The sequence below is a fragment of the Lepisosteus platostomus genome, chromosome 10 (genome assembly GCF_059453375.1).
Source record: "Lepisosteus platostomus isolate fLepPlt1 chromosome 10, fLepPlt1.hap1, whole genome shotgun sequence".
NCBI classification, from domain to species: domain Eukaryota; kingdom Metazoa; phylum Chordata; class Actinopteri; order Semionotiformes; family Lepisosteidae; genus Lepisosteus; species Lepisosteus platostomus.
Window position 1 is genome coordinate 365,737 of NC_142620.1, and position 12,941 is coordinate 378,677.

The window sequence follows — 12,941 nt, forward strand, 5'->3', positions numbered from 1 at the left end:
CTCTGTTTATTTAGTTTTTGTGGTTTGTATGATATTTTATTTGTCACTCTGTTATCTACGGTCATTTCTCTGTTTTTTTCTACTCTTAATACAAGTCTCCCAGAGTCAAATTTTCCTTGTGATGATGTTGCTCATTTTACATCATGCGCTCCATGATTTTCATCCTTTGTTTTAGAATTAAATAAACCTCTCAAAATATGTGGCCTTTCAGTGTTTGGATCCTTGTATAACTAACTGAAATAAGTTAAGAAGAGCACAAATAGCTCAGAGATATGTAGGGGATTAGCTTTTCACTGATATAGTCAGAAGACAAAGTATTCAAGCCTTTCTAGGTAAGCAGCAGTGCAGTAGGTTTTATTCTGAATTCATAGAAGTGCAAAACGAGTGATATGTGCTCATGCATTGTTAGTTTTAAAATCCAGACATCTTAGTTCTGAACATGCTGCTGCTTGTTAAGAACATGTTTGGATACACCCAACAGCATTGCAATACAATTATCAAAGCTTGAAAAGATAAAACATTCATTAGACTGGGAGACATGTGCACGGATACCAGGAAGGTTACAAAGATTAAAAAAAAGACAGCTATACTGTGTACGTTAAATTCAGGTAAACAATAAGCCAAAGATTCCTTATTTGAGTACTTGGACTGATTCCAGTACCATCAATAGTCAAACTGCTAAGTCTGGAGTTGATAAGTAGAGCCAATAAACATTACTTTGTTCTTGTCAGAGTTGAGACCAGTGCCTCTTGTCCCTATAAATAAGGTTGTTATAACAGTAGTAAATGGGTGTGTTTTACAGTAAATTATACTTAGGTTTTCTTTCAAGGCATACTGTCTCATAAATGTAGGACATGAAAGACTCATTGTAAGAACAGATGTAGCATGTCACCAATGCCTCAGGACAAGGAAGAGTGGACCTCTGTGACTGTGAGCTGGGAGGCAAACTGTGACAGGCAGCTCAGAAGCAGTGCACACACAGTGAGCAGCATGTGCAGACCAGAGACTGAAACATTTGCTGAGCCTCTTGCAATGAAAAGCTGTGGTAAACACAGCTTTGGGAAATCTTCTGTGAGTATAAGATGTCTTGCAAGTCTGACAGTCTTGGAAAGAAAGGTTGCAGAGGGTTATTCCTTGAAGGAAAGACTGTACAGAAATAAAATGAGGTAACTGAAAACATAAGGGTTGTGGGAGTCTGGAACAAGCTATGCAGCCATGTTGTTGAAGCCAATACTCACTGAGGCCACTTTCAATAAATATCTGGATAAAAACCTCAGATCATTAAGCTACTAAGTGCTTAATGGGCTAGATGGGTGGAGTAGCCTCCTCTTGTGTGTAACCATTCTTACATTATTTTACAAAAACAACACAACAGCTTTGATTAAAAAATAATGAAGTCAAAGAAGTGCTAAATGCTAAATTGAGCTATGCTATCCTGAGAATGTACATCGAGTTTGCTTATTTGGCCATTCAGTGCAGTAAAAGTCAAATAATCTCTGAAGGTGAATAATACTTTATAAGAATGTTGTTTTTTATTCATTATCCACATTAATTGCATCCTTGTTTGTGAAGTTAGTGATGCCACGTGTATAAAATCATTGGTGAGCCTCTAAAACCCCTGGCACAGCATTATGTCCATCAGACCCTGAGGAAGGCTATCATTGCCATCAGTGAAGATTCATCTCAGCCTTCTGAATTTTTGCTTTCAGGAACTTTTGCCTTCTCTGTCATCACTGTTATTCTCTGTCATCAGAGACCCCTCTACAAATGTATTGTACATGTACCTTCAATACTTTCATAAATATGTAATGACCTGAGTATTATTACATTGTGTAGTACTGGACAGAGTCCTTGCAATGCACGTGCACTCTTTTTCTCTAACTCTACTTTCATAATAATTTTAACAGACCTTTGGCTGTTTTTGATTATTTTTTATCTTCTTACTATTTATTCTTAGAGGTCTTTACAAGGAATGTTTGCATTGCTTGCTTCTCAAAATTGCCTTCCCCTCACCCCCTTGGGGATAAATAAAGTATTTTCAATTAAATTAATTTAAATTTTCAATGATAAAATTCAGGACTTGGTTAAAGAAAATGTTGTAGGTTGGGAAATAAACACATCAGATTACATTAGCTTTTTAACAGTGGAGCTTTGTGTTCGTAAAATAAGAATTTGTAAAATATGTAATGGAAACTACTTTGAATTTAGTTTTGTTATTTTATCCAAATGTGACTATCTTGATTTCATGCTTTATGCTGTTACCCTAGAATTGGCTTTTCAAGAACATAAAAACACAGATTCAGACAAAAGCATCAACAGCTACTAACATTATGTGACATTGCACTTTAAATAAGCTTAGAATGATAAATTGGACAGGTATGCTTATATTCTGTAGGTTCTCCTTGGTCTGATTTCTAGCTGCTGCTATAAATTGTACTGAATTATTGATTTAAAAAAAATAAACAAAAACAACTTCAGAAACTTCATGATACAAATGTCTCTTCTTCCTCTAAAAACTGCCAGGTAACTGAAAATTCATAATGGGCAGGATGATTATAGGCATCATCATAAGACTGGGGTTTAGCTGTGAGTTCATGAGCAAAGGTCAGTAACACTCAAGAGACCCTTTAGATATAAAATGAAGGATACAAAATTGAGAAAAAAAATTTCTCATGAAAAAGAATTGCTTTCCTTCTAGTAAAAAATGGAAAATAAAAAAATAAAGTGTAAGCAATTCTGTCACATCCTTTACAGTGAATTACAGTAGATCATTCCGTATTGTGTGTATTGTGGTCAAGTAACATTTTTGTTGCATTGCAATTATCCATCGACACATTTACATTTGCTGAGTCTTCGTACAACAAAATACAACAACAAACAATACTGAAAATACTGAAAGCCACTTTCAAAGAAAGTTTAACTTTACTGCAAGGGTTTTACTGAGAAATGATGTATTATGGCTCTACACTAATGACCCTAATTCATAGTGCAATATGACCTTATCCCCTGGGATAAGTATCGCAACATTCAGGAAAGAGGAGGTCTCTGCCTTCTTATAGGAAGAAATCACACAGGAGAACCATGCTCTGCAAGTAGAATGGAATTATAGAAAAGCTTATTATCTTTCAGCGTAATTACTTCATGTAGGAATTATTTTAAAACTGCGGAAAGTAATTAAAGTTGGAATTGTGACTGCAAATGTATTTCCTATTTGGCTTTGGCTGCCTATGTTACTATTTCCTGTGGGGGCTCAGAGTAAACATACCTGACGAGATGAATACTTCAGGGGATGTGCTGTGGCCCATTGTCTTTACTTATTCATTATGAAGCAAAATTGAAAAAGATGAGGAAATGCAAATACATCCTTCCCTTGGATAATCCATTTAATATTGAACTTTGATCAGCACAGCTTTATATATTCAGTAGCTCTTACTAACTGAATAGCAATAAAATGAAGTCAACATTAAAGCTGAGTTGCTGTAGCCAAGTGTAATAACATTGCTTTGGCTTTTTGAAGTTATAGATAACTTTAGATTTTGTTCAATACTTCTACTTTAGATGCTGATAATGAACTTGATCATTGCAATTAACTCATAATTAAAAACCTAAATGATAATTTTTATTGTCTCATTTCATTCTAAACAAATGTCTGGTCAGTTACCCAAACTCAAACAGCACAGTACATGGCCAGCTTTAAGGCCCTCTCACTCAGTGTGATCAGTGTGAAGAACCTGGAATTACAAGCTTAAATTAAACATCAGAAGTCATTTTGAGTTCCATTATTAAATGTAGACAGAAAAGATCCAAGGATGAGATACAGAAATGTTGGTGTTATTACTTAACAGTAAAGGAACAAGTAAAGGTTTATTCCATGCTGAAAAGAAAAGAAAAGGAACACATTTCGGCTGTGGAGCCTTCTTCGGGTATGGTCCCCTTCAGAGAAATAAAAAACCTTTAAAATCTAAATGACATCTCCATGCATTGAAATCCATTACCTCAATTTGTCATGTACGGTACATACAAATATGTAACGATTTCTTAGGATTATAATTTGTAATGTTGTTTCATTTCTCTTTCAACAGGCTGATTGGTCAATCTGACATATTGCACAAGTTTTTATCCAACTGCAGACTCAAAAGATATACACATCAAGTGCCTGGTTTAAGATGTACAGTATGTCAAAAAGAAACCATTCAGCCTGAAATTTGGACTAGTTGCTCTGTATTCAATTCAGGTTCTCCCTAACATAAAAAATACACTGAGGGTAATGTGTGACCTTAGGATCATTATGGAAAAAAATAAGCCCCTAAAAATGCTATATAATATTCTGATCCTTTTTATGTGTATATATTTTATATTTTAATTTAGATGTAAAATGTAAATGCAGTAGTTCATAAATCCACATTGAAACCACAGTAGGAAAGCTTGTTGGAGATACCAGTGAGCTAATAGGAACTGTTTTCTCACATTGTACAAACTGGATTTCAGGGTTTGCAAAAACCACGTCAGAAATGTTGTTTTTGTGAGGTGTACAGTATATTGACCCAAGAGGAGTGCAATAACCTCATCACCACAGGACAGCAAGCCAAGCTTGATGAGAAGGAAGAGCATGATTAAGCAATCTGCAATTTCACTGAATATGATAAAGTGTCTAGCAGTGCAGCAGCTTGGGGTGCTGTGGTCTCCACACCTTTTGGCTACCAACAATCCAAGCAAAGAACATGGTGAACACAATACACGAATGAAAATTCAAAAATTATTTTTTTTTAAAATTGTTAAAGTATTAAAACAAAAATACTCTGGGTATATATCTAGGTCTTATGCATGAAGACTTCAGCTTGCAATATTCCATTAGATCTCATACCTGTAAATCAGTTTCCAAAGAGGACTATGCATTTCCTGCATGATTAGATTTGTCATCCACCCTCAGTTACATAACACGTAAAACTCTCCAACTGTGTAGTTTCTAACTGTAGTTCAGAATGTCTCAGGAGTCACATTACCCCAGAAACAGAAGGAAGAGGCTTCTGTTTCATTAAAACCTCCAGAAGGTTTCAATTCTTTAAAGCATACTATTTTTATGAACTGCAGAAATGCTAAATAATAATGAAGCAATGATATTAAATATATATATAGACAATTAAAGCAAACGCAGGAGGATGCCGATGATTATCCAGAGAATGAACAAGTAAAAGTTTAAACCATGTTCTTTACACCATTTAAATCATTCACATTAACAACAATCTTTCAATTTCTTTAATGCTTAAGTTATTCAGCAGTGCTCAAACTACTACTGTAGTATTTGTTTTGGGGTTTTTTTGTTTTGACCTTGCAGGTTGCAAACAAGCTGCGTAAAATAACTGGCAAAGCTTACTTAATCAGAAATGTTCAAGTTAAATAGGTATGGCATTAGTGTGATAAATGCAAGCACTTACATTAGCACTAATTTAAATTCAAGTATATTTTCTGTTTCTAACTAATTCCATTTTACAATTTTTTAATGATTACTATAATATTACTACAATAAAAAAGCCATTTTCAGCTAAGATTATTTTGTGTTTCTCTTTCAAAGTAAAATCCTTACTTTGACTTTTTAAATTAACTGGATATATATTCATATATATCTAACTATATAATTAGTCACTAATTAAAATGCAGAGTTAATTATAATTCTACTGAGTATATCTTCTAAAGTAAAACCATTGGTAAGCACAGTTAATATGGAACTCTAAGCAAGGAAACAAAATAGCTCCTCTGTTCAATTAATACATTCTTTATTGATTATGAAAAATTAATTACTTTATTATCATATGAAAGAAAGGGTTATTCTAGTGCATAGATTAAAGAACTTGGATGATGGCTAAGAATCCTGGAGAAAATATTATTCATCTCAGTATTTTATTTGCATAGTTGTGCTTATAATTAACAACGAAGAACAAAACTAAATTACAATGCTTACAAAATTTCCAATTTTATAAGGCCCTTAAAAACTGAACCTGAACTTAAAAGCTTTTTTTCCAAAATCAGAATACATGTCGTCTTTAAAAGTTCATCCTTTTGAAATGAAGACCAACACCGTAAAATACCAAGTTGGATTTCACCAAATGAAGTCTCTCTAATCCCTTCCCCATCTGCTGTTTTATTACAGATTAGAATTAAGCACAAAATCTTGAAATTCATAACAAGATATTTCTTGAGGGAATATATCAATGAAATCTCTATCATATCAAATCCATCAAATCCATCCCTTCATCTTTTATTTGCTCTATGCAGATCTATAAATGATAAATTAAAATTCTACTGTTGTAGAAATGGCAATCTCTGCATTCTACTTGATTAGATTTACAGCACCATCCAGTGTTTAAACAGAAGAACTTTACATGCTATGCATGACTTGCTCATTCAGGAGACAAAATGGATCTTTCTCAAGAATCAATTGCACAATCTAATGAAGAATGACGGGTTCGTAAAGGCTTAGCTTAACTTTATCTTGGTCTTCAGACTTTCTACTCAGAAAGCTATTTGCTCAATCCCATACCTCTGAATAAAGGGAATAGAAATAAGGGCATCATTATAAGATTAAACAGCATGCACATTGTCTCATCCTTGATTCTTGCCTGCTATAGAGGTACTGTATTGAATCTAGACTGAGACAGGCAAAGTACTCCAACAATGAATGAAAAAAATGTGAGAATCAGACTGCACTTCTTAGATCTCTTGGTCTACTAACTTTCCAAAAGCAAAGCTGGTAAAAGATGAGTTGAAATGACAATTTAGCTTTTGCAATAATTGCTTCAGAGGTAACATCATTGCAGATAGCTTTTGTATCAGTCTAAATAAAACACTGTTCTAAAGCAACAAAATGTTGCTAAAGAAAATAGGAGGACAGAGAAGGAAAAGGAACAATTAAAAATAGAGAAGTTGACTAAAGCTGCTAACTGCGAAAGAGTATCATTATTTCATTAACCACATAGCACACTCTTGTCTCACAGCTGTGTGCTGTGTAATAGCTAATTACAAAATCTGCTTAATAATGCAGACTCAACCACTTAAACAGATCGGTTTTGTTGAAGATATTTCAATGTTCATGCCACTGATTATTCTTGGGAAGGACTTGGGTAAATGAAAAATGTGTTCCACAAAGCTGACTGAGCCTCATCCCTGGCATCACAGTCCTCTGTGGTATAATATCGAAAAACAGAAAAGTAATGCTTTTAATAAATATATTCAAAAATAAGATTTGCAACTTTAAATTGTGCATCACATATTTATCTAAAATGTGTCTGTGCTGGAGCTCAGTAAGCTGAGCTATGGAATAAACCTGGCCAATGAGACCAAACACGCCAATGAGCCAATATAGCTCAGTCCATCTGTAGAGCTGAACTGTGCCAGATGAACACAACACACAAGCCTCCACTGGCAGCCAGGAGTGTCCCCCTAGCAACCTCTCCCCAGAACTAGTGTAGTGATTGAAGCTGATATTTTTCTGTCATTCATGTCAGGAGGGAGATGTACGGTTTTAACAAGCAATGGTTCAGACTGTGGCTCAGTTCAGTATTGGGAATGAACTACTACTGCCCCCTAGTGTTTGTATTCACTACTCATAGTAAATCATCTTATCTAAACATCAGTACAGCCTGAGAAACTGGAATTTTTATTATGCCAGAGCACAACAAACCAAAACAGTGTCAGTTTTAAATCACGTCTCAGTCATTTAATTAAAATCACACTTTGACACGTAACTATTAAAGGCATCTATAAAATGCCAAAAATGTGGACATAAAACTGTCTAGGTTCTATAATGATTGTATAGCTAAAGGCCTTTTGAGCCCCATGACCTCAGACCAGTTATTAAGTCTAGGTAACAAAATAAATTAGTTGACAGGATCACAAAATTTTGCAAATTATGAATAAAGAACAAAATTGTGAAATTTGGAACTGTCAACTGTCTGAAAGTACTGTTCAATTCACTCATTCAATCAGCAGCCTAGTTAAAGTATCTAAACACGTCATCTTGTATGTGTCGGTTTCATAACATTATATATAAATTAGTACAGCAGCAAAATTCGCTTGATCAAAAGCATGTGCTTTATTGCAACAGAAAACAATTGTTTTTCAAATATTGTCAATTAGGGATAGGACGTGCACTGAAATTTTCTCTGCTTTGGAGTTTAGATGATTACGAAACATGACAGTTCGGAAAATGAAATACATTTTCATTTTATTTACTGAACCAAAACGTGTTCTCAAACTAAATGCTATTCCTACCATTTTTACCCATAAATACCAATGGATGGAAAGAGAATGCAGCAAGAGGGTGATCTCAGTGCTTGAGAGAAAAAATGGAAAAAATCTTCATGATTTGAGTGACCCTTTTTATCGTAGTTATGTTAAAGACTGTTGGAGAAATTTTCCTTCTTCCCCCTAAAAGACAGTCAGAAATTTGTCTCAGGAGTTAAAAGAAGTTTTATGTCATGTGCATGGGAGTGAAACACACACTTGATGTATTTTTCTCAAAGTAATTAAACTAGAACTGTCCTTGAATATGTTTCTGCTATCACACTTCCCTGTGCTTAGCAGATTGGCAGTGTTCCAAAATCACACACATCTTCCTCTTCTTTTAACACAATTGGTTACTTAGGTTCGTAGCATGCATTCCTATATAACAGTATAGAATTACATAGTAGTCCTTGTGTTCAGCATTCTTCCAATCCAGTTCAAACCAGTTCAGTATGACTCTCTCAACAAGACCTAAGTTAAGATGTGTTTTAACTTGTGTGTAGCACTGTGTTGTACCACTAATAGCTGTATTTCTATTGGATTAAAAGAGATGTATTCACAAGCCAGCTTGTTTACAATGTAATTAGGGCCGTTTTGTTTTTTTGTTCTGAGTCTCAATGATGGCAAGATGAAGCTGCACAAACCCGGAAATTTAGTCTATTTTATGACGCAAATTGGAGGTTTTACATTAGTTTAAAATGCACTCATCAATGCTGATTCTTTATAACCCCAAAATGTAAAAATACTGTTCCCCTTTAAGGCAACCACAGTGCAAAAAGTGTCAGTTCTGAATCACTTTTATTTAAAGTGTGGACAATTTGAGCTTTGCAATCCAGTTTTCCCCAAATGGTTTATATCAACTCCCTTATAAAACCTTTAGCAAGTTACCTTTTAATAATAATAATAATTATTATTATTATTATTATTATTATTATTATTATTATTATTATACTTGCTATACAATGGGAAATTTGGGAAGGACACCAGAGTTACACCCATACACTTTTCAAGAAACACTGGGATTTTTAATGACCACAGAGACTATGGCTCATCCAAAGGTCAGCACCCTTATACACTGTTGTGTCCCTTTCACTATACTGGGGCATTAGGACCCACACAGACTGCAGGGTGAGCACCCTCTACTGACCCCTTCTTCTTCTAGCAGCAACCTTAGTTTTCCCAGGTCTCCTATCCAGGTACTGACCAGGCTCACACCTCCTTAGCTTCAGTGGGCTGCCAGTTGTGAGCTGCAGAGTGATATGGCTGCTGCCCATTTTCATTGACATCCCTACCCATGGAAAACTAACTCATTACAAAGCAACTCCGTGCCTCCCCACTGGTTTGCTCAATGAATCTTTTCACTGCTGTTGAAGAGTATGCAAATTATTTAGTTTAAAATGCTACAGTTTAAATCCTAGTGTTTCATTACACTTTTCCAGACTCTCACAATAAATACATATGAAGATATGTGCCTTAAAATTAGACTTTGCCGACTCTAGAATTATCCAGAACATGTTCCTTTGCAGCTTCACAAACAGTATAGGAGGGGTCTTGCTCTATCCGCCGCTGAAGCGCACCTGGCCAGACTGCACCACACAGCAGGTCAGGTGGAGAAGAAAACAGGGCAACACCCATGCTCTCAGGCACAAAACTCCCATTTCCCTCAACCTCCGCTGAGACCCACCAGAGAACATCCTGTGTCCCACAGTCCCACACGCCTGCTGGATTCTGTTCCAGCTGAGCTCCCAGTTACACTATTGAATCCTTAACTGAATTAATAATGACTAAGTTGGAGCTGTGTGAGTGTTTTCAGCTCTATAAACATGGTGGAGGTTGTCTTCTACTGCATTTTATAAAACTCCAAACTTTTGACTAGAAGAACATTGGAAAAATGTGTGTATTCTCTTATTTTTTCCACATTTTTTAAATGGCTCTCTTTGTACCTCACTCATTTAAGTGCTACAAATATCAGATGTCTCAGGACATACACTATACTGTACTACACTATATGTTGTATATTATCTCTCCCAAGCAGGTGCCCCAGTAGAGTACCATCAGATTTCTGGAAACATGGGTCTATTTCTGTTCACTCTTGGTAATCTGTCTACATCTACACTTGCAGTACTCTTACCTGCAAGATTAGTTTTCTTGACTATTATGGACAATCCTGTAGAAGACAAATAGTACATCTTTAAAAACAGTATTTCTTATAGTACTGTTTTACAAGCATAACAGATTTAAACCTTATCTGAAAGCAAAATCTAATTTTATTTTACTTTACCTTTCTTAACTTACAGAATTCTCATTTTTCTCAGTCACTATAAGTTTTAAACTAGTCCTAACATCTTGCACACTGTGCTGCTTTGTTTTTTTGTTACCCTTACATGGGACTACATTTACCAAAAAAAACCTCACTTATTTTAATGTACGTTCAATCAGATTTCAGAACCAAAAATCCAAGTTTCCAGTTTCTACATCTGAGTTTAAAGTACCAACATAATCGAGGATACTACTTGCAAAGCAAAAATGCATTAAAATCTTTATTTATATATATAAAGGGTTTAATTCTTTACACTATTTTCTTTTGAAATATATTTCATAATGAGATATATTCTTTATTTTTTATTTTTTTATTTTACTGAACCAGTATTTCTAAAATAGTAAGAAGTATGTAGTAGAAAATCAGGTGCAGGATACCTGCTTTTTAGTATGATTGTTCATATATAGCACTTTGGTAACTTGACATTACTTACTGAAAACAAAATGCTTTTCAAGACATAAGCACATCCATCTCACTATTCAGAGGAAAGCAGTGTTGGGCACAATACCAGCCCAGCCCATATCTCTAGAGCTACTTTTTATTTTCATCTTTCTCTGAATCTAGTAGAGCTGATCGGATCCCCAGTTTCTGAAGCTCTTCCACAAGGTCCCCATTCTGGTGCATCTGGAGCAGGATGTCACAGCCGCCCACAAACTCGCCGTCGAAGAACACCTGGGGGATCGTGGGCCAGTTCGAGAAGCTTTTGACTCCTGCCAGAGCACAGGCACAGAGAGGAGGTGAGATTTGGAATAACAGCAACCACACAGCAAGTTAAAGCCAACAACACTGAGTCACCAACCTGTAAACAGCACAGCTGTGCAAATAGGTACAAACATAAATTGCTTTGCAAAAAACTAATAATAATGTTCATAACATGTTTTTTTATCATAAAGAAAGTTATAGGCAACTGATTAGCCATACAAGGACTATTCATTCAGAAATACCACTTCTATAGGAATCTTTTCTAAAAGCATAGAATGCTTTCAGACAATTTTAATATGTATTGATTTAAGTGTAAACATACAAGACACTGCATAGAATTACCTCAACCTGTTTAGCTCATTAAAAAATGAAAAGTCAAAATTAAGGTTTCATTACTGACAAAACAAAACTGCTGTCTACCATCACTTAGCTTAGTTGCCTTGGCTACAGACTGAGGCTGTTACTATGTGCCCCGTGCTGTAAGCCTGACCTCAGTTCTAGGCACAGGTTACATTGCTAGAATGGGTACACTCAGCAGTGTCCCTTACAGACAGGCGTTCAGTTTCCTGGGGAGTGTTTAATACAAAAATGTAAACACCTTTGGTGTGTTTTTAACAGTTATAGTTCCCATGCATACTGATAACTTCTCATCTAATTAATGTTTTAACGAGAGCAAACCCGAGTCGTTTCAAAACTGAAATACCAGGCACTGTGGGAAAACAACATATTGCTTTGGGTTAAAAAGTTAACGTCAAAAGCTTAAAATTACTGGGCTAGGATCACCACTTAGATCGCTGCACATTCGCCGAAAGTCAGGATTGTTAGTTACACACCAACAGAAGCTTAGAAAGCAGACGTCCATCACCATTACTTGCAGAGACAAAACGCCGTTTATCTCATAAGGAGTTAGGGACCTGCCCTGTTCTCCAAGGTGTCCCTCAGTGATAAGAACGGAGGAGAGTCTGTAGATTCATGGACAGAGCTGTCCTGACTGATAAAGTTTTCCATGAATGGCTGCTTCGCCTCAATGTAACCTGAACCATTTTTAAATTAATATGACAAAGCCGTCAAAGACCGTATTTGGAAAAGCTCAGTGGAACTTCACAATGCATACAGCCAGACATCTGTACGTTGTTTTCCAGCAACACCGGCACCCACAAGATCTCTAAGGGTCGTGCTCCGACTCGCACTGCCTGCGACTGAAGCAGCTGCTGACCTTGTCTCAGGTCTTGGTCCTCCAACACGTTGTAAGAGGCATACTCGTCCACGCCGTGCATCCGCAGAATCTGGACCACCGCATTGCTGAAGCCGCACATGGGCTGCGCCGGGGTGCCCTTCATGAACACCACCACCTTGTCCTTCTTCACCAGCTCGCCCAGCTCCACGTTCCCCGGCTGGGTGCACAGGCGCCGGGGCAGGGCTGTGACCAGGGCCCGCCGCCGCAGACACCTGCCGGACAACCGAACGAGACTGTTCATTGTCGAGGGGACGGACTCTGCTTCGTGCCTGTGGCTTCCCTCGGTGATAGGCAATCGCACAAGATTCACTAATTAACAACCGGCAGCCCGCACCTCCCTATTTTATAACAACAAGCCTCCCGCAGAGCAGAGCCACGCAGGTCACGCAGGGAGGGTCCGCC

The 12,941-nt window shown here is 36.6% G+C and overlaps 1 protein-coding gene across 1 annotated transcript; it reads right to left on the bottom strand.

Moving 5' to 3' along the window:
• Positions 1 to 10,807: 10,807 nt before the first annotated feature.
• glrx5 (glutaredoxin 5 homolog (S. cerevisiae)) lies at positions 10,808 to 12,928 on the bottom strand. The gene is made up of 2 exons (XM_088647379.1): positions 12,519 to 12,928; positions 10,808 to 11,310 (listed from the first exon to the last, which is right to left on the bottom strand). Exons 1-2 carry the CDS (start codon positions 12,778 to 12,780, stop codon positions 11,132 to 11,134), a joined length of 441 nt encoding a protein of 146 aa, XP_088503505.1. The 5' UTR covers positions 12,781 to 12,928; the 3' UTR covers positions 10,808 to 11,131.
• Between the last annotated feature and the right edge of the window lie 13 nt (positions 12,929 to 12,941).

Excerpts from the sequence above, each read along its gene's own strand:
- glrx5 (XM_088647379.1), bottom strand. The coding sequence starts at position 12,780 with ATGAACAGTCTCGTTCGGTTGTCCGGCAGGTGTCTGCGGCGGCGGGCC. Across the intron at positions 11,311-12,518 it reads GGACCAAGACCTGAGACAAG|GAGTCAAAAGCTTCTCGAAC; the intron begins GTCAGCAGCTGC and ends GTGCTCTGGCAG.